The sequence below is a fragment of the Neovison vison genome, chromosome 8 (genome assembly GCF_020171115.1).
Source record: "Neovison vison isolate M4711 chromosome 8, ASM_NN_V1, whole genome shotgun sequence".
In the NCBI taxonomy this organism is placed as follows: Eukaryota; Metazoa; Chordata; class Mammalia; order Carnivora; family Mustelidae; genus Neogale; species Neogale vison.
Genome location: NC_058098.1, coordinates 13,147,422 through 13,167,878, shown reverse-complemented (window position 1 = coordinate 13,167,878; position 20,457 = coordinate 13,147,422). Strand labels below are relative to the sequence as shown.

The window sequence follows — 20,457 nt, the reverse complement described above, 5'->3', positions numbered from 1 at the left end:
TGCATACAGATGTGTGGGTCAGGCTTGGGAAGAGGCCAAATCTGTTGTGCAAGGAGTCCCAAAGCAAACCAAGTTTGGTGGTGGGTGGGATTTTACACTACAAGTACCCTAAAAGGGAGTGCTGACATCCCTGCCCCCACACACCAGCACCACTCCCAGGTTCTGCCCTCACCCATGTTTCAGGCTCTGTGACACTAAGAACAAGCACTGTCGTTACATTTCACAAGCAGATCACCTACCCAGAGTTCTAGCTAACATCCACACAATCCCAATTAAAGGTCTCCAGTCAAGTCACAATGAACTGAACACTTCTCCCCTGTCTGAGGGTAAACAGGAAGTGTGATCTTCAATCCTAGCAGCAGGTTATCAGGGAAAACAGTGGATTCAAACAGTCACCTAAAATCAAGACACTATTAAAAAGCCCTTATTTGGTTCCTGCTAATGAAAGCCCCCCACACACACCACCACCTCCAATTGCTGTAGCCAAGACCCTCTGTTACAAACAGACCCCAAGTGTCCGCCAACTCTTTATACATGGTCACAGAGGAAATGGATTGCTTTACTTACCCAACAAATGTTCAAGCAACCGTCTCATTTTCCCACAGTTAAGAAGAGAGAACAGGCTGGCAGATTTGGGACTTGATCAAAAAGGAAATTTTTTTTAAACAGTTACATGGGATTATTAAACACACACACACACAACAACACAACCCAACAACTGAATATGGAATGCCGTTATGAGCCACAGATAGGATTTTATTTCCTCTGCGCTCCATCACCCAGGAGGGCAGAGGAGGATACAATGTAAAAGAGGGAAAAGAAAATGAAAACAAGGAGAAAAGATGCATTAGTTCATTGAAAATCATGCAAGAGTAGAAAGCTGAGGAATTCAAAAAGAGTCCTCACAGATTTGTTGCAGGATGTTGTCCAAGCTCCCTCCCCCTCTACACACAGCCCCCCCCATCCCCATCCCTACTCCAAAAACTTCCTCCAAAGCCTAGAAAACACTTTCAGAAACATTTGCTGGCTGTAGGCTGGCTTGCAGAAGAACACTCTGTATCAACAGAAGTCAGGAAAAAAGGCTGAACAATGTAGTTGGAAGTGCAGCAGCCCTACAGGGAGAGAACAGACCATGAAGACACACCATCACCCACCTAGGCCCCAGGAGCCAGGCTCTCTCCTTAGCACTGCTCTGCTGAGGGCTTGGTTCTTTTTAAAACACACGTCCTCTCTTGTCAGAACTTACTCCAGCCTTCCCAGAACCTCTTTGGAGAGGTAAACTTGCCTGCTTTGCTGTCTGCCATGAGCTCTCCTTGGAGAGGAGCCTGCTTGCTTACCTTCCATTTTCTTCCCCCAGCAGGCATGTGACACAGGAGAAGACAATAGTGCAGGGGGGGGGGGTGGGGGAGAACTGCTGAGAGAGAGAGAGAGAGACAGAGAGAGAGAGACAAAGAAAGAAAGAGAGAAAGAGAGAGAAGAGGAAGAAAAAGGAAAAAAAAAAAAAAAAAAGCTTCTTTTTTGGCATTCCAGGATCTAGCTTCAAACTATTCCAGAAACACCATGTCCTGGTGAAGAAAAGGTGTGCCAGGCCTTTGCCAGTTTGCAAAATCAAGCTATGGCTAATGGCTCCTTAGCCATGTGACCCAAGAAAGCAAAAAAATTCTCTCTAAACAGTTCCAAGTTAACCTAAGTGCTGTGGGGGTGAGTGTGGCACGGCCAGCCACAGAGAAATCACACTGCTCGCCCACAATTCGGATGTCTCAGAGGGAGGGGGAGAAAAGATGGTTAAAAAGTCGAGCTTACCTCTGTGGATGCATTGTTAACACTGTGTAATGTCAATACTTATAAAACATGGAGGACAGGCTCCTAGTTCTCACAGAAAAAGGGTTTGGCACTTCGGCTTGATGATCTGGCCGCCTAATAAAAGCTCATCCCCGATTGGCTGCCCCGGCAAATCGGAGTGTAAGGCCGCCCGGGATTGGCTGAAACACTTCCTGAGCGATTATCTTTGTGAGGCTCTGGTGAGCAAGAGCCATCCTGTGCATAGAAAAAGACAGGCTAAGCTAGGCCTTTTGCTGCAAGAAAAACTTGGGAAAGGGGCCCCCAGACGCACTTCTCCCACACCCTGGCTCGATTTCCCGGCACGGGCAAACCAGTGCAGCCAGCCTGACCTGCTCCAGCAAAGCCTGAGGCCCGGATGCCACTGGGAAGGGAGTTTTTGGGGTGAGCTGAAAGGGCTCACCCTCACCTGCCCCCACAGAAGCGGCTCTTGGCTGGGAGGAAGCCTGGCCCTTTTCTAGAACAATCCAGCAGAGTGGTTCTCCCCCCACCCCGGAAGGGGGGGAGGGGCGGGGGACGGCAGAGGGAAGCGGAGGAGTGGGGAGCCCCAGGAAAACAGCCAGCGGGGGTTAAGAAAAAGGGGTTTGAGGCAGGCCTCTGAGGAGCTGAGGGAACACAGACAGGACCGCCGAGCCCCGGAAATCGCTGCAGGGCAGCCCTGGCTTCTCAGAGGAGAGGACTCAGGCTGCTGGGGAGAAGGGGGGGAGCAGAGTGGTCAAGTTTGCATAGTCATTGTCAGAACGCCTCCTGGAAAAGCAGGCCAGAGAGCCATTTGCCCGCGGAGAATCTAACTTCTCACCACCCCCCCTCACCCAGGACTCAAAGGAAAACCAAAATGGGTTCCTGCCTCCCTGCCAGGATGCCAATGGGGGCCCCCCTCTCCGTCCTTACCCTAAGAAAAGCCCAATGCGCTCCTAGCAGGCCACATGCCTAGATCTACAAACTTCCCTTCCCCTCCCGGCCCCCTCCCCCACCACGGAGGCCTGCTAAACCTGTCAGTTAAACAAAAATCTGACTTCCGTATTAGTCTGCAATGCCTTCAGCTTCCTGCCTATTAACCCTCTCTCGGACTCTGGGCCTGGCTGGGAAAAACTAGGCCCTGAGATCGCAAAAAAGGCCTGTGGAAAAATACCAGCTGCAGCTCTCCCGGCAGATGCAGAAAGAGAGAGAGCGAGCGAGCCGCTGTCTCTCGCCTTTGCTTCCCAAGGAGGCGTGTACCTTCTGAATCCAGGGCACAGGCAGTGCCTCTCGGTCTGAGAAGCCATTTAAATCCAGAGGGAGAAAGAAAGATGTCAAGCCCAGCGAGGGAACAAGAACCCCCATTATTAGCCAGGCCTACACCCACAGCTTAGCCCTTCCTGCTACAATCATCCCTGTATGTGTGTTCTTGGGGAACTGGGCCCTCGGTGGGCAGACAAATCCCATGAGCTTTATAAGGATTCTTGCTTAAATTTATTTCCACAGAGAACGGCTTCTTTTCGTCCCCTAAGGCAGATGGAATAGCGACTTCACACACAGACCTACTCTTGGCAGCCCCCCACCCCCATCTCTGGCACTGCTCCCCAGTAAAATATTAACTAGTTTTTCAGAGCTACTTATAATTCCACCCATTTCAATAGTATTAGGAGGTCTTTGCCTGTTTCCTCCCGAAAGCTGCCTTTGTAGTTGGTCTATACCCGGAGAAAGAAAAGGCAAATGCAGAAGGATCTTAAAATGTCCATGCTTGCTTGCTTGCTTTCCCCCCACCCCAAAGACAAGGTGCTTAATTAAGTTTTTTTTTTTTTTTTTTTTTTAAACAGCAAGCTGGAACAACAGAAGCTAAACAAACACCATTCTTCAGAGGCTGGAGAAAGCTTCCAGAGGTGACGCAGCCATATGCCAGGAGGTAAAACTATGGCCCAATAAAGTCTCCCCTCTCCTCCTAAAATTAGGACTCGTGGGCTTTCTGGTCCCACACCGTTCGTTCCCACAAAGAAAACGTAGCGCTGATCGCCTGCTCTCCCTGCCCCCACTCCCCCCCCCACATGGACAACAGATGCCCACCTCGTGCACATAAATTCTTCCTGGCTGGGAATCTTATATCAAACAAATACAAGCCAGGAACCCACACAGAATGTACTACAGGGGCAGGGCCCAGCTTTATGAAAAGGAAGGGGATTTTGTTGCTATTGTGTACTGGAAGAGGCCCAGATGCAGGGAGGGACACCTCCATCACCAGGCCTGACAAAGGTCCAGCAGTGAGGACAACAGGCCTGGGCCTCCCTAGAAGGGAGGGGCCCCCTCTTCCCGCGGGTGGAACCGAGTACAGGGACACCAAGTCAGGGACAAGAGGTGGAGGCCGGAGCTAATCAGACGGTGCTGTAGTGCTGTCCCTCCTGGCGGCGTGGGCAGCAGCCCTCCCCCACCATCCCCTAGGGAACACTGTCTACCTCTGCGGGTGGAGCTTTTGGGGGAACAGACGTGTCTCTGAGTCTGTGGCAGATCTCGTGTGCCACCAGCTTCACGACCCAACGAGGAAATGAAATATGCCACTGGTGCTCATGGTGGATTTTAACCTGGGATTAAAGCTTGTTGCATAAGAAGCAGCAGCGTCCGGCTCGCTTCCCCCAACCCCCTCTGATCACTTGATCACTTGAAATGTTTTCTGGGGCAAAGAGCAGGAAGCAGCCGACTACTCTGGCAGCTCTGCTCTGTCTGAGGAATGCTCCTGGCATTCGGTAAGTCTGAGGTTATCAGAAAGACAGCGATTGGGCTGGGGACAGAGACTAAGGTATGGTAGCAGATGGAATCCTGGGAGGGACAGGGATTGAAAAGGAAGCCTGGGGCAGGCCTACTAAGGGCCAATCCTGTGCTTGATGGAATGTGGCTGATAGGCCAGAAACAAACCAGTGTTGCCAGCCTCCATCCAGACATCATTCTGTGGCCCTTCTCAAACACCCCCTTGCCCCAACAGTAGCCCCAACAGCCCCGGCATGCTTGCCCTGGGCCCAGTACAGTGCAAAAATCATCGCTTTGCACTGATGACTCCATGAGGTACGGAGCATTGTTGGAGATTTGCAACCCAGCCCAGAGAGGTGACGTGAGAAGCACAAGGTCACACAGCTGGCAGGTGCCCAAGACCAGATTTCCAACCCAGTTAGGACTCCACAGCTCTAAACTCGGTACCTTCACCTTCCTCTAAGGAAAAGGACAGAAGAGAAGCCGAGCCAAGCAGAGCAGAAACAAGGCTAAAATCTACCCAAGAACAGCAGGATCTGTGTCTTCTTTGAGGAAATGGACTCCTTTGAGAATAAATTTTAAATACTGAAGGATGGAGCTGGGAGACCTTCAGCTCAGACTCATTTAGGGCCCAGAAAAAGCTCCTCTCTCCCTACAAGCCTCCAGCAAGATGTTAAGCACTCTGCCATCTCTAAAATGAGGTTTTTTATATTCCTGGAAATCAGTGGTTCTCAGTTAGGGGTGGGTTAGCCGCCCCCCACCCCAAGGGATATGTGGCAATGTCTGGAGACTTGGGGGCTGTCACACTTGGGGGGAGAGGTGTGCTACTGGCATCTGGTGGGTTGAGAGCAGGGAACACTGCTAAACATCCTACAGCAAGGAACAGACACCCCACGACAAGGAATTATGCTGTCCAAAATGTCCACAGTGCTGAGGTAGGGAAATTAATAAGCAATGAACTAATAAAAAGAGATTAAAAACATGTCTCTCTTAATATTCCCAGGGGATGGAGAGAATCAGGAGACAGAATCAGGCTTACGGAAGCCAGACGGAGTGTCTCAGTGATAAAGCTGGCCTCAAAGGAGAGGAAGGGCTGACCCGGCTCCCTTCCCCAGGCAACTTACTGCCGAGGAGGCCTCGCTGAAACGGCTCTCCACTCCCGCTGGCCTGCAGCCAGCCAAGCGGCGGGAGGAACAGCGTCGGCAAGCTGCATCCCGAAGATAGCCCGCTCCCGGACTAGGAAAATAAGCACACTCCGAGTTATCTGCCTCGAGCTAGCAGCAGGCCGCCCGTCCGTTATGTGAAACGGGCGGGACTGAGGCAGGGAAGTGTTTTAAATATCTTGTTTTGTTTTGTTATTTTTTGGCCAATTGGAACCGAGGCCGGCTTCAGGCACGGTGACAGAAGGGCTCACCTTCAGAGCATGGAACTGACCGAGTCATGTTACAGCCACAAAGACGTAATTAGGACTTGTCCCTACCTTGGAGAAGAGGTGCCCTCCAGAAGGCTTTTTTTTTTTTTTTTTTAAACTTCTTCCTAGGAGGGGCTGGTTGGTAGGATCCAAAAAATGGAGGGAGGCGGAAAGGGCAGGTGGAGGGGAGGGGAGGGGTGCGGGGTACATGGCCATCAGGCAGATGGCCGCGGTGTGGGTGCGGAGAGACTTAAGGGATGCAGGAAGAAAAGGAGAATCAGAAGGATGATGATTCTGGACCTCCCCTGACCTGCTCTTTTTGTCCCCAGCAATTACCGTTATGGAAAGAGGAGCACGTGTTTATTTCCTGTTTGTTTCTTTGTCCCACTAGACCAGTGGCAATGTCAGGAGACATTTTAGGCTGTCCCATCTGGAGGAAGGGGACTGCTACTACGATCTAGAGGGTCCTAAACACTCTACCACACACAGGACAGCTCCCCCCCCACCCCCCACAACAGAGAACTAGCCAGCCCTGAGTATCCCTAACGCCAAGGCTAAGAAAGCCTGCTGTAAACCGAGAGCTTTAGGAAGGGAGAGCCTGGTGTGAAATTCTTCACCTTTGTGCCCTACAAGTGGCAGAGCTCAATTAAACGCCACCTCCCACCTGGACAGCACCCGCTCCTGGTCTCCTACCTGAACAGGGCAGGGGAGTTAGACTGGGAAGAAACTGGAGTATTTACACACATGCACAGGCTACAAGCAATCCTTTGCTAAGAAGTCAGACCTCATCCCTTCTCTGCTCAAAACCCATCAGTAGATCCCACCCAAGTGGTAAAAATGGCCCACCAGATCAGTGCCCTGCTCCTGATCGCTGACTCCACTGCGTTCTTCTCCGCTCCCAGGGCTCACTCTGCTCCCTCTCCTCCCGCCACCCTGAGCCTCCTCCATCTGTTCTTCCCACCGGCTAACCATCCCCTCCCTCCTGCAGCCCTTCCCCGTTGCTCTCCTACTTCCCCTCCCCCAGACCATCTCCCCTGCTCCCCAAGCCACCTAATACAAGCCCTGTTTCCTCCTGGGCCTACACGTATCCGCCTTCCTGCCTTCTCCTCTGCCATCACTATGTCTTCCCCTCCCCGCGCCCTCCCAGATGCCTCCCCCCCGCCTCAGAGCCATCTTCTTCCACGTTAACCTTTTCTCTTTCCACATCAAGAAGCAGAACCGTGCAGTGACTGAGTGCGTCGCTGCTGACGTCAGACTGTCTGATGTCTGGGTGTGAATCTTGCTGCCGCACTAGCCAGCTGCCCCGCCTGGCTGGAGGTACAGAATTCTCTGTGCCTTGATTTCCTCATCTGTACAATGGGAGCAATAATACTACCCACCCGGAAATCCACTGCATCAAGGTGGTCAAGCACGAGTTGCCACACACGACACAGTGAGCGCTCCTGCAGCTGCTTTTACCACGTCCCTCTGATGACTCTTAAAAAGGAAATTTCTGGAGGCTTCCAAGTCATTTCTCTTCCTTTTCTCAACATCAAAATTTCCAAAGGAGGGTAAGAATAAATCCCACTGGCTGGCACGCTCCAAGCTTTATGTCTGGGGCTATTCCAAGCACTTATCCTCCCAAACCTGCAAGATGGGCCCCATATATTCACCATATATTCATCAACCCATTTCCTTGATGAGGAAACTGAGGAACTATCAATCGTCCCCTCCCACTAAGAAAACATCGCAGGTGCCTGGATGGCTCAGTCAGTTAAGCCTTGGCCTTCAGTTCAGGTGTGATCCCGAGATCCTGGGATCGAACCCCAAATGGGCTCCCTGCTCCACCTGGAACCTGCTTCTCCCTCTGTAGCTCCGCCTGCTTGTGCGCGCGCACGCGCTCGCGCTCTCTCTCAATCTGTGTCAAATAAATAAATAAAATCTTAAATAAATTAAATATTTTAAAAAAATCTTAAAAAGGGGCGCCTGAGTGGCTCAGTCGCTAAGCATCCATCTTCGACTCAGGTCACGATCCCAGGGTCCTGGGGGCAAGCCCCGCATCGGGCTCCCTGCTCTACAGGAAGCCTGCTTCTCCCTCTCCGACTCCCCCTGCTTGTGTTTCTTGCTGTGTCTCTGTCAAATAAATAAATAAAATCTTTTCTAAAAAATATTTTTAGGGGCGCCTGGGTGACTCAGTGGGTTAAGACGCTGCCTTCGGCTCAAGTCATGATCTCAGGGTCCTGGGATCGAGTCCCACATCGGACTCTCTGCTCAGCGGGGGGGCCTGCTTCCCTCTCTCTCCCCGTCTCTCTCTGCCAGCTTCTCTACCTACCTGTGATCTCTCTCAGTCAAATAAATAAATAAAATCTTTATAAATATATGTATTTTTTTGTTTGTTTGTTTGTTTGTTTGTTTGTTTTAAAGGGGCACCTGGGTGGCTCAGTGGGTTAAGCCTCTGCCTTTGGCTCAGGTCATGATCCCAGGGTCCTGGGATCAAGCCCCACATCGGGCTGTCTACTCGGCAGGGAACCTGCTTCCTCCTCTCTCTCTGCCTGCCTCTCTGCCTACTTGTGATTCTCTCTGTCAAATAAATAAATAAAACCTTTAAAAATATATATTAAAAAAGTTTGCTTATTATGTACTAAATTTCTTGGAAGCATACTTAAGAAATTGCTAACAGGGACACCTGGGTGGCTTAGTTGGTTAAGCAGCTGCCTTCAGCTCAGGTCATGATCCCAGCGGCCTGGATCGAGTCCCACATTGGGCTTCTTGTAGGACAGGGAGAGCCTGCTTCTCCCTCTGCCTCTGCCTGCCTGTGCTCGCTCGATCTCTCTCCCTCTCTCTCTCTGACAAATAAATAAATAAAATCTTTAAAAAAGAAAAAGAAATTGCTAACACTTTGCATCCAAGGGGTACTGGGTGGGCAGGGGTCAGGAATGGGAAGGAGATTTTTTTACCTTATATACCTTTTGAATTTCAACCCCATGAATGTATTACTTCTTCAAAAATAAATCAGTAGGGGCACCTGGGTGGCTCAGTGGGTTAAAGCCTCTGCCTTCAGCTTGGGTCGTGATCCCAGGGTCCTGGGATTCGAGCCCCGCATTGAGCTCTCTGCTCAGCAGGGAGCCTGCTTCCTCCTCTCTCTCTGCCTGCCTCTCTGCCCACTTGTGATCTCTATCTGTCAAATAAATAAATAAAACTGAAAAACAAAAAACAAAAACCCTTAACTTTTAAATAAATAAATAAATCAGTAAACTTAATATTAGGAAAATTCTGGAAGACTATGACCTGCCAAAGAAAGATTAGTGGACGGCCCATCCAGGCATCCCCATTGGTCACCTGCACCTTTCATTGTTTCTCAGCTTTTTACAGCTCTGACACCGACAGAAGGCTAATACTAATGCAAAGGCTCCCATCCATAGACATGCAAATTTAGCCCCTGGAATGCAACTGATTATTGGCTTGTGGATATTGGGGAGTCTTGCTAATTTTTGCATCTATTCATCGTAAATTCATGTCAGCATTTCCTGTATGAGGACGGCTTTGACTCCATCTTTGAATTAACTGGACGGTCATACACATGCCCTCATTAATAATGAGTTACATAGAACACATAAAACGTGTTCATTTCATATTTGTACGCAGCTGGTTAAAATAAATTCTTTTGAACAGTAATATCTTTTAAAAGAAAAAAAGTCCTCATTCACTTCCAAGAACCAACGTCAACAGGCTGGTTAGTCTCAGGTTCACTGTTCATCGATCTCATGCTAACAAACATCTGACGTCGAAAACGTCAGAGGTTCCAAAACACTGCCCTGCCCAGCGACTGCTTCTCTGGCTCTCTCTAGGCCATCCGACTGTGTGGCCCCTAGAGCCAGCCTGTTGGGGGTGGGGCAGGGGTAGGGGTCCAAGCTTCCTCCCTAAGAAACTTTAGCAAGTGATTTTGCTTTTTTTGTGCCTCAGTTTCCAAGTCTGTGAAACGGGATTTTCGTCCCTCCATCAGACAGTGTGGGGATGATTTAACACAGGCATGGAGTACCTGCTCAAGAAATGTTGGATGATTTTGCTTTCCTTGAAACCATTTTGTCCACTGCCACAACAGATTCCAAATCTAGTATCCGGGTCTGACCTCTTTCCTGAACCCCAAATCTCGTGTCTAACTCCTGGACCCGCATTTTCTCGCTGCTGATCAAGGCAGTCTACAAAGAGGTGTGGAGCACTTCCTCTACCTGGAAGCACCAGACTTATGTCCTTTGCTCCTGCTTTCAAGGAGCTGTAGGTTGAACAGAGGAGAGGTGAAGTGCAATTAAATGAGTACATGAGAAAGAGACAAAAGAGCCAGTTGAGATCGATGCTATGAAGAAAAACAAAACAGGGTGAGGGTAGAGAGAAATGACTGGATAGGAAGTGGGGGGCGTCTGCTTTAGACAGGTAAGAAGGGCTCTAGTGAGGATGTGACATTTGAGCTAAAGGCGGTAAGAACTTTCTTGGTGGTGGGAATAGCAGGTACAAAGGCCCTGAGGCAAGCCTGAGTTTGGTAACTTGGTTATTTCTGAGACACAAAAAAAGACTAAGTGTGGAGCCATGAAATGAGGTGCAGAGGAGTTGAGCGTAGAGGTAAAGTCAGGGACAAGGTCACCATTCCATCTGCAATCCTTCTACTACTCAGACTCAAAATATTCCAGAATGTTCTTTACCTTCCCATAACCCTGCCTTTACATTTCCATGCACCTGCCAAACAAAGCACTTCAAAACAAACGTTGGATGCTATCAGTTTTCCTGCTGTTTCCGAGAAACCTTCAGCAATTCTCCACCAATTCATGCAACCCTGACTCCCCTCCATCAGGACCTCTTTATCTGACTCCATACTTGACTCTCCCCCCTCATCTCCCTCTATTTCTCAGTGAAGCTGGAAAGTGTGTCCCAAGTAGGACCCACCATGATTCTTCCTCCATGTGTCACTTACTGGGATAACAGCCCCCCTACAATCCCAGGTGGCACCTCCTATCCAGTGTCCTGCTTTCTCAGCTCCTGACCTCCCACACCAGCAGAGCACATACCCCTCCCAGCCTGTGGTGGGGCTTCTCAGCATGGGGGCTGCTGGGACCTCCCACTGATCAAAGCAAACCCAACTTCTTGACTCCCTCAGCCTGACCCCTCCGCAGGGCTCCCCATTTCGGTCCCCAGAATCAATCACCCCAAAAGCCCTCTCAGTCCCAACCGTGGGCCAGCCTCGGCGCTGGGCCTCAGTGTTTTCTGAAGGCGGCTCATCTGCTAGTCACCTAATCCCTTTGATGGGTGCCGCCATCCCATTTATAAGACTGCTCCTGCCTGTCCCTAGCAGCTCCCGATCCTTCACCATAGAAATGCCTGGGAATTCTGCCCTGGTTCCCAGGAGTACAAGTTCTACCCCCCCCAGGGAATCACACAGTTAAGTCAAGGCTTTGAATCCTGTTCTAACTGGTCTCCTGCCGGAGGGATCTGGTAACAAGACATCACCTGCCTGTTCAAAGCCTTCCATGGGCCACCGTATTTATGATACAGCCGAAAGGTGAAAACCACCCCATTGTCCATCAGTGGATAATTGGATCAACCAATGGCTAAGTATTCCGTGCAAGGGAATACTATTATTCAGCCATAGAAAGGAATGAAACACTGACACAGAACATGAATGAACCTTGAAATCATGATGCTTTGTCTAGGAAGAGAGACAACAAAAGCCACATATCTAGGATTCCATTTCTATGAAATGTCCAGAATAGACAACCAGAATAGGCAAATCCATAGAGATACAGAGACATAAGGCAGAAGGTTACCAGCACCTGGGGAGACAGAGGGATGAGGAGTGACTGCTTAATGGGTACTAAGATTTTGGGGTACCTGGATGGCTCAGCCGGTTAAGTGCCTACCTTCAGCGCAGGTCATGATCTTGGGGTCCTGGGATCCAGCCCCATGTTGGGGTGTTGCACTGCATGGGGTTCCGAATTCAGAGGGGTGTCTGCCTGTCCCTCTCCCTCTACCCTCCCCCTGCTCCTGCAAGCTTGCGTGAATAAATGAATAAATAAAATGTTCTAAAAGAATAGGTAGAGATTTCCCATCTGGGGTGATGAGGAAGCTCTGTGTCAAGACAGCGGTGGCTGTACGACACTGTGAAAGTACTTGACGCCACTGGCCTGTATACCTTAAGGTGGTTCAAATGGCAAATTTTGTATCATTTATATTTTATCACAGCTTAAAATACCTGCCAGGGCCTTCTCAACTCACTTAGGATAAAATCCCAAATCCTCCGCCCGCCCTCCCTCCCCACCCATTCCACACCCTCCCCCACTCCACTCCAGCCACCTGTCTGCCACCTTGCTGTTTTCCAATGCAACTACTACTTTTTTTGGGGGGGAAGGGTCTCTCTTTTGACCTTGAACTTGCATTTGGATCTCGGTCTTGAGTCGTTCCTGTTAGGTTATGAACTCCGGGAGTATAGAACTGTGTCTTACAGATCATGGGTCCCCTTCGGCAGCACCATGACTATTAAGGGAACTCAGTGCTTAACGAATGACTAACAAAACGGCGACTCCATTCTGCAGGGTTACATCCACTTTCTAGCATCATGCCTTCATTCCTTCCCATTTTCTTTTCTGTTTCTTTTAAGTAAACCCTACCCCCAACATGGGGGTCAAGATCAAGATCGAGAGTTGCATGCCCACCTACTAGGCTAGCCAGGCACCCCTATACCTTCCCATTTTTTTTTTTTTTTTAAAGATTTTATTTATTTATTTGACAGAGAGAGATCACAAGTAGGCAGAGAGGCAGGCAGAGAGAGAGGAAGGGAAGCAGGCTCCCCGCCAAGCAGAGAGCCCGATGCGGGGCTCGATCCCAGGACCCTGAGATCATGACCTGAGCCGAAGGCAGTGGCTCAACCCACTGAGCCACCCAGGCGCCCTACCTTCCCATTTTCAATCACCACCTTTCAATTCCTGCTCAAAACCCTCCGAAGGCTTCCCATGACTTCAGAACAGGAGTCCATGAACTCCAGCATTCGGGCCACATCACCTGCCCAACCACCTGTTGCCCTCTGGCCCTCAAGCTAAAAATGGGTTCTCCCATTTTAAAATGGTCAAAAAATGGGACCCGGGCTGGCTCAGTCAGTGAAGCACGCAAATCGACCTTGGGGATGGAGGGACAATTCAAGCCCCCACGTTGGGTGTAGAGACTACTTAAAAATAAAACATTTAGGGGCACCTGGGTGGCTCAGCTGGTTAAGCCTCTGCCTTGGGCTCCAGCAGCAATCTCAGGGTCCTGGGATAGAGCTCCACATATGGCTCCCTGCACAGTGGGGAGTCTGCTTCTCCCTCTCCCTCTGCCCCTCCCCCTGCTCATTCTCTCTCTCTCAAATGAATAAATAAAATCTTTTTTAAAAAAATGAATAAAATTGGGGGCGCCTTGGTGGCTCAGTGGGTTAAGCCGCTGCCTTCCGCTCAGGTCATGATCTCAGGGTCCTGGGATCGAGTCCCGCATCCGGCTCTCTGCTCAGCGGGGAGCCTGCTTCCTCCTCTCTGCCTTGCCTCTCTGCCTACTTGCGATCTCTCTCTCTGTCAAATAAATAAATAAAAAGTGGTTGAAAAAATCATAAAACTGGGACGCCTGGGTGGCTCAGTTGGTTAAGCAGCTGCCTTCGGCTCAGGTCATGATCCCAGCGTCCTGGGATCGAGTCCCACATCGGGCTCCTTGCTCGGCAGGGAGCCTGCTTCTCCCTCTGCCTCTGCCTGCCTCTCTGTCTGCCCGTGCTCATTCTCTCTCCCTCTCTCTCTGACAAATAAATAAAATCTTTAAAAAAAAAAATCATAAAAGTACTTTGGAGCATGCATAAATTAATGAACTCCAAATTTTGTAGTGTCCGTAAGTCAGGTTTTCCAGGCACACCAGCACAGGCGTTCATTTATTTGTTATCTAGGGCTACACTCCAGTAACAAGGCCAGGGTCAAATAGTTGCAACAGAGACCACACGACTATGGTCCTTTACAGAAACCCTTTGCAATCTCGCTTTCAGAAGAAAATGCTTTCTCTGAACCGGGCCTGCAGAGTGCTGTGGGGGCCGTTCCTGCTCTCGGATGCATCACAGGTGACCCACACCATCCACCCCACCCCACCCCCACTCCCCCCTCCAGCTCTGCTGGCCTCCTTCCTTAGCTCCTCCCCCAACCTCCCCCACCACTATGTTTCCAGGCTTATTCCTACCTCAGGTCCTGAGCACAGGCTGTCTCCTCCACCTGGACCGAGTTAGACCGCATGGTGGCTTCCCCTCATGACTCAGGGATCACTGCAAAGGTCACCTCTTCCGAGGGGCCTTTCCTGACCACCCATCAGATACCGAATCCTGTCTGCTTCCTGGGACATCAGCCTGTTACTGCTTTCCTAGGACTTAGCACAATATGTAAGCACCTTATTCCTTTGTTGACTGTATGTCTGTGTACAGAGGCAGGGACTTTGTGTACCCATTCACCAGTACTCCCTGGGCCAGCACAGGCCTGGGGCATAGTAGTTGCTCAATAAGTATTTGTTCACAGACTCTTTTTCTTCCACAAAGCAGTTTCTATAAGAGATCTTCCATTGATCAGCTGTGGCCCTAATTCCCTAATTTGGCTTTGGCCCTTCCTGCTGAATCTATCAGGTAGAATTGTTGTCATAATTTTGTACATGAATTTATTTATTTTTTTTAAAGATTTTATTTATTTATTTGACAGAGAGGGAATACAAGCAGGGGGAGTGGGAGAGGGAAAAGCAGGCTTCCCGCTGAGCAGGGAGCCGGATGTGGGGTCAATCCTAGGAGTCTGGGTGGGAGATCATGACCTGAGCCAAAGGCTGATGCTTAACCGACTGAGCCACCCAGGTGTCCTTTGTACATTAATTTAAAAGGTTAAATACCAGTAATTTCAACATATTTCAATATGTAGAAATATAAATGAGCTAATTCTCCCCCTCAATTGTTCCCAGCACTCCAGCCACCTTGACCTACCTTAGGGTTCTCAAAATGTGCCAGTTGTCTCCTGCCAACTAGAACGCACCCCTTACGGACCTTTGCACATGCCCTTTCTGCTTGGGATCCTGGACCCAATGTCACCTCCTCCCCAAGGCCCCCTGGGATCACATCCTCTCACAAAAGTGGTTTCCATTTCTTCCCAGCACTTAGCACATTCTGAAACTCAGCGCTGCATTTGCTTTTCAGGGAAGCTTGTCGTTTTCATATTCCCTGGCATGACCCCAGACTCTAAAGCAGGCCTGGCACTGGGGAGTCTCATCAATGTTTGTTCACTGGAGTGAATGTAATTCCTCGGGCTTCTGTACATACTTTTTTCTTTCTTTTTTTTTTAGATTTTATCTACTTCTTTGTCGGTGGGTGGGGAGCACAAGCAGGAGGAGCGGCTGTAGAGGGAGAACGGCAGGTAGAGGGAGAAGCAGGCTCCCTACCGAGTCCGGATGTGGAACTCGATCCCAGGACCCTGGGATCATGACCTGACCCGAAGGCAGAGGCTCAACCATTTGGAGCCACCGAGGCATCCCTGTACATGCCTTTTAAATAGTCTGCTTACAAGTGGGTACCAAACATAAACTTGCTAAGTGACTGGAGTGACTTATATGGGCTTCAACTTCCTCCTACTGCCACCCCTGCCTCCACCAACCTCATTGTCATGACGACACCATCAGCATCAGCACCAGCACCAGCATCTCGGCCTCAGAAGAGGGGTGGGGGCCAGCGGGGCCTTTGTACACCCGGCATTGTTCTGAGCACACTTCCTGTATTAATTAACTGAATCGTCCCAACAACTCTACGAACCAGGTGCTCCTGCCCTCATTTTGCAGATGAGGAAACCGAAGCACAGAAAGATGAGGTCATCTGCTCATCTGGAAAAGCAAGATGTTCGCAAGAAAAATGAAGTCCAAGCCCTCTCGGCCTCTAACATCCCAAGAACCTACTACCATTACAGAGATGGGGACCGAAACAGGCTGAAACTCCAAGGCAATCAGGGACTAATATAAGCACAGTGACAACAACAAAAACACACCGGAGACAAAGAATCTCAGACACAGGGCAGTCTGACCCAAACTCAACTCCCAAGAGCTCATGGGCCACCAAGCTCCCTCCCAGGCACTTCCCGTGCAGTTCTGAAGCCCCAGACTTGAATGTCACCCTTGACCTCTCCCTCTCCCACCTCCCAGCCCAGAGCTCTGTGGGATCTACCTGAGCTGCTTCCATCGCCGACTCCGGCCCCGTAGCTCCATTCTGCAGAGCAGCGGGCCGGCTCCAGAGGCACCATTATCTGTTATCTGGGCAGGAAGAGAACAGCCTCCCACCAGCCCCCGGGCTCCAGGCTGATCCCATCCCCCACCCTGAGCGGCCAGAGGGATCTTTTGAAATTTCAATTTGGGCCAGGACACACCCCCCTCCCCACCCCCACCTCTAAACCCCTTCAAAGGTTTCCCATTGTTCTCAGGCCAAAGTCTCAAATTCTTCACTAAGCTTTCGCGGGCCTGCGGGATTCCCTTCTGCAGCTTGCTCTCTGGGCTCCCAGTGCTTAGAAGGATCTGAGGCCAGGCTGGCTGGGTTCAAATCCTTACACTTCCATTCTTTCACTGTGTGACCTTGTGCAAGTAACTTAACCTCTCTGAGCCTTTACAATGTGGGTAACGCCTCCCAGAGTGTCATCAGAACTAAATTAGTTCCTGTATCAAAAAAAGGTTATTTAGCGTTGTTTGGCACTACTTGGTTATCACTGTTGTTATCAGGTAACTCCTACTCATCCTTCAAAACCCAATACAAAATTAATGTCTTCAGGGTAGGCTTTGTGGACCCACCTCCCAATAAATCAGACACAGTCACCCTACTGTATGTTTCCCTCATGGCGCTTATGGCAATCATGATTTAATACCTACTACATGTTTAATAACTGGGTACAAATTCCCTGATTGCTTTCTTATTTAGTGTCTGTTTTGTCCAATTCTGTATCTGTCCTGCACATAGCAGGTGCTCAAAAGTAATTTGGTGAATGTTGAGCAGGAAATGGCCACAGGAGTCAACTCCAAGGATGACCAGATCTCTAATTCTCAAGTCAAAGCATGAGCAAAGTCAAGTTTTAATGAGGATTTCAGAACCCGGGAGCCTGATGGGGGGCCCAGGTTACAAAAGGAAGCGATAGGGGTGCCTGGGTGGCTCAGTGGGTTAAAGCCTCTGCCTTCGGCTTGGGTCATGGTCCCGGGGTTCTGGGGGTTCTGGGATCGAGCCCCACATCGGGCTCTCTGCTCGGTGAGGAGCCTGCTTCCCCCTCTCTCTCTGCCTGCCTCTCTGCCTACTTGTGATCTCTCTCTCTGTCAAATAAAATAAATAAAATAAAATCTTAAAAAAAAAAGGAAGCTATAGTGATTGGCAAGACAAGGGAAACCAGGCGTGGCCCAGAAGGGCTGCCCTGCAGACCTAGGGTCAGCCTAAACTACAAGGCCTACACGGCTCACAAGGCCTACACGGGATCCAGCCTCTCAAAGCACCTGGCTTCTGGGCCTTCACGGCCTTGCTCCTTTCTCACTGCTCTTACCCACCCCTTTGGCACCCCAGCCCCTGGAACGGGCTCGCCCTGTTGCCTGTAGTCCCAGGGTGACCCCAGGCCTCCCGAGCCTGACATCAGAAGCTCTGGAGGGTGGCCAAGCTTAGCAAATAAGAATACAGGATGCTTGGGGTGCCTGGGTGGCTCAGACGTTAAGCATCTGCCTTCAGCTCCGGTCATGGTCCTAGGATCAAGCCCCACATGGGACTCCCTGCTAGGTGGGAAGCCTGCTTCTCCCCTCCCACTCTCCCTGCTTGTGTTCCCTCTCTCACTGTGTCTCTGTCAAATAAATAAGTAAAATCTTTTTTTTGTTTTTCAAGATTTTATTTTTTTTAATCTGACAGACAGAGATCACAAGTAGGCAGAGAGGCAGGAGGAAGCAGGCTCTCCGCCGAGCAGAGAGCCCGACGCGGGGCTCGATCCCAGGACCCTGAGATCATGACCTGAGCCAAAGGCAGAGGCTTTAACACACTGAGCCACCCAGGCGCCCCAAAGAAGTAAAATCTTAAAAAAAAAAAAAATACAGGTGCGCCTGGGTGGCTCAGTGGGTTAAAGCCTCTGCCTTCGGCTCGGGTCATGATCCCGGAGTCCTGGGATCGAGCCCTGCATCTCTGCGGAGCAGAAAGCCTGCTTCCTCGCTCTCTCTGCCTGCCTCTCTGCCTACTTGTGATCTCTGACTGTCAAATAAATAAATAAATATCTTAAAAAAAACAACAGGATGCTCATGTTTAAAGTTGAATTTCAAATAAATGCACAGTTTTTCTAGTCTAAGTATATCCCATGTTTCATTGGGCACTCCTGACCCTCTGGTCCCATCACACTCTCCCCAGCAGTGTGTGCACTCAGCTAACTTTCTGTTTTGGAGTCCTGAGCCTCTTGGAAGGACCACTCAACCCTCTCGGTCTGTTTCTGCCTCTGGGTAAGGGACTGAACAGCACTAGCCACTTAAGGTCAGTTAAAAACCGTAGCTCTCTCCCACTCCATTATTCTGGACACCATCTCTAAGGCCCTCACCACAAACCTGTGTGAGCTATGCAGCAAGGATGGCTGAATGCATTTTACAGAGGCGGAAAAATGAGGACCATTAGTTCAAGGAAGGGCCAGTAAGCCAAGTCCCCAGTCTTCAGGATTCTCCTACTAAAATCCCTTCTTGACTCTCTATCGGATGTGACTATGCAGTAAATTGGAAGTTACAGAAGGGCAGAGACTTGTCTTTGGGTTTGGGGATCGACCCCCTGCCCAGAGCCCAGCACAGCGCCTGGTCCTTATTAGGCGCTGGATAAATGTTTACAGAACCAATGAATACAAACCCACCAGAGTCTCCATGACGTGGTAAGAGGGTGAAGCTCTTGTGTGCAATTCCCGTCTCCCTTTCTTTCTCTCTCTCTCCGTGTGCTGGGTCTTGAGCCCAGATCTGCCTTCCTGTGCTCTCTCCATGGTACCAACGACAAGGGGGGGTGGGGGGGCGCGGGGGAAGGAATGGTTAAGATTAAATGGGTCCGAAATGAATCAAAACAACAAAATGTAGCTTCAAAAAGCAAGAAACACGACCTTGGAATGTCAAAACAGCCATGCTGGTTGTTTTCTCGCTGGGAAGAAGGGACCTTGAGAACTTAATTCCCCACAGTTGTTTTCAGTAGTCATTAAACACCTGCCATACCCTACCATTTGCTGGCAAATCGCCCTGAAACAGTAAGGGAATAAATGAATTCCCAGGAGAAAAGGATTTTCTAGGGTATCTGGGGAGATGTGTTGAATCCAACCCGGAGAACCCTTTGAGAACACAGAGCTACAGGATGGACTTACTGAATAACTCTCCGGAGAATCAGCCACCGGGTAAACAAGGGCACCCCCTGTACCTGTTCTTAATGGCCCCCACCTGGACTTGAAGTCCGACATGAACACTGGGGTCTGACTCAGGGAATTATTTTCTATTTCCCACCAATGTTTTCTTTTTTCGGTGCTAGGGAGGAGATGGCCATGAGGGATGGTATAACAGTTGGGGGTTTGAGACCCGTTTCATTGGGATTCACGCTCCTTGGAATTAACCAGAAGCGACTTGGAGGCATTTTCATTAGGTTCTTACCTTTGGGGCGCTTCCTCTGTGACCAGTGCCAGCCTGGTCACGGGATCTCAGCCTGACCAGGGGACGTTTCTCCATGGACTTCCGCTACCGACGTGCTCATCTGGAGAGATCCTTGAGCTTCTCTGGGAGGCTTTATCCGGAGATGCCCAGCCCCACCCAGCAGTCACCCTCTATGACATCACTCTGCTGTCCCGAGCACGGAGGTTATCAGCAATCACACCACATGCTCCTCTTGTTTATTGACTTGTTGGCTCTGGGTCTCCCCAGTGAGGCCCTCAGCACCACCGAGGCCAGATGCTGTCTGACCAGTTCACTCTGGAACCCCAGCCCCACAGCCAGCGCTGAGGTGAAGCCTGGGGACAGGATAAATAGTAGCAATAATCCTGACTGCTGGCTGACTGCGTACCAGCCTTTGGATTTTTTCATCTGTTAAGCCACTGAACCCTCACAGCGTTGTGAGGCCTGCATCTTGATCCCAATGCTTTGCACTGGCCGTTCCCTCTGCCTGGAATGCCCTTCCTGCAGATGTCCACAGGCCTCTTCATTCAGGACTCCGCTCAAATGCCACCGACTCAGGGGCCTTCCCCCAACCCTCCCTGAAGCAGCACCCTTCAAACCCAGTCCCTGCCGCTGGCGGGTAGAACTGTGCCCCCCCAGAAAAAGATATGTTCAACTTGCATCCCCACACCAATCACTTAGATTGGGGCCTTTTCGGAAATAGGACCTTTACAGAGATAATCAAATTAAAATGGGGTCAGGAGGGTGACCCTAATCCAATATGACAGATGTCTTTACATAACAGGGAAATTTGGACACGGGGACAGACAGGCACA

The 20,457-nt window shown here is 50.1% G+C and overlaps 1 protein-coding gene and 1 long non-coding RNA gene across 7 annotated transcripts in view; one reads left to right on the top strand and one right to left on the bottom strand.

The window, feature by feature from the left end:
- ZMYND8 (zinc finger MYND-type containing 8) overlaps positions 1-19,729 on the bottom strand; it is a 139,054-nt gene extending 119,325 nt beyond the window's left edge. For 2 of the 6 annotated variants that reach the window (XM_044262892.1, XM_044262899.1), the window contains exons 1-2: positions 2,731-2,771; positions 1,804-2,037 (exon numbers count right to left, since the gene is read on the bottom strand). In XM_044262892.1, the coding sequence (XP_044118827.1) occupies positions 1,804-1,817 (14 nt within the window). In that variant the 5' untranslated portion in view covers positions 1,818-2,037; positions 2,731-2,771. The other 4 variants (XM_044262895.1, XM_044262901.1, XM_044262888.1 and 1 more) reach the window with 4 other exon arrangements.
- On the top strand, positions 3,586-6,637 carry LOC122916006. The gene is made up of 2 exons (XR_006386128.1): positions 3,586-3,724; positions 5,561-6,637. It is a non-coding gene; the product is annotated as an uncharacterized LOC122916006 (long non-coding RNA).
- Positions 19,730-20,457: the final 728 nt, after the last annotated feature.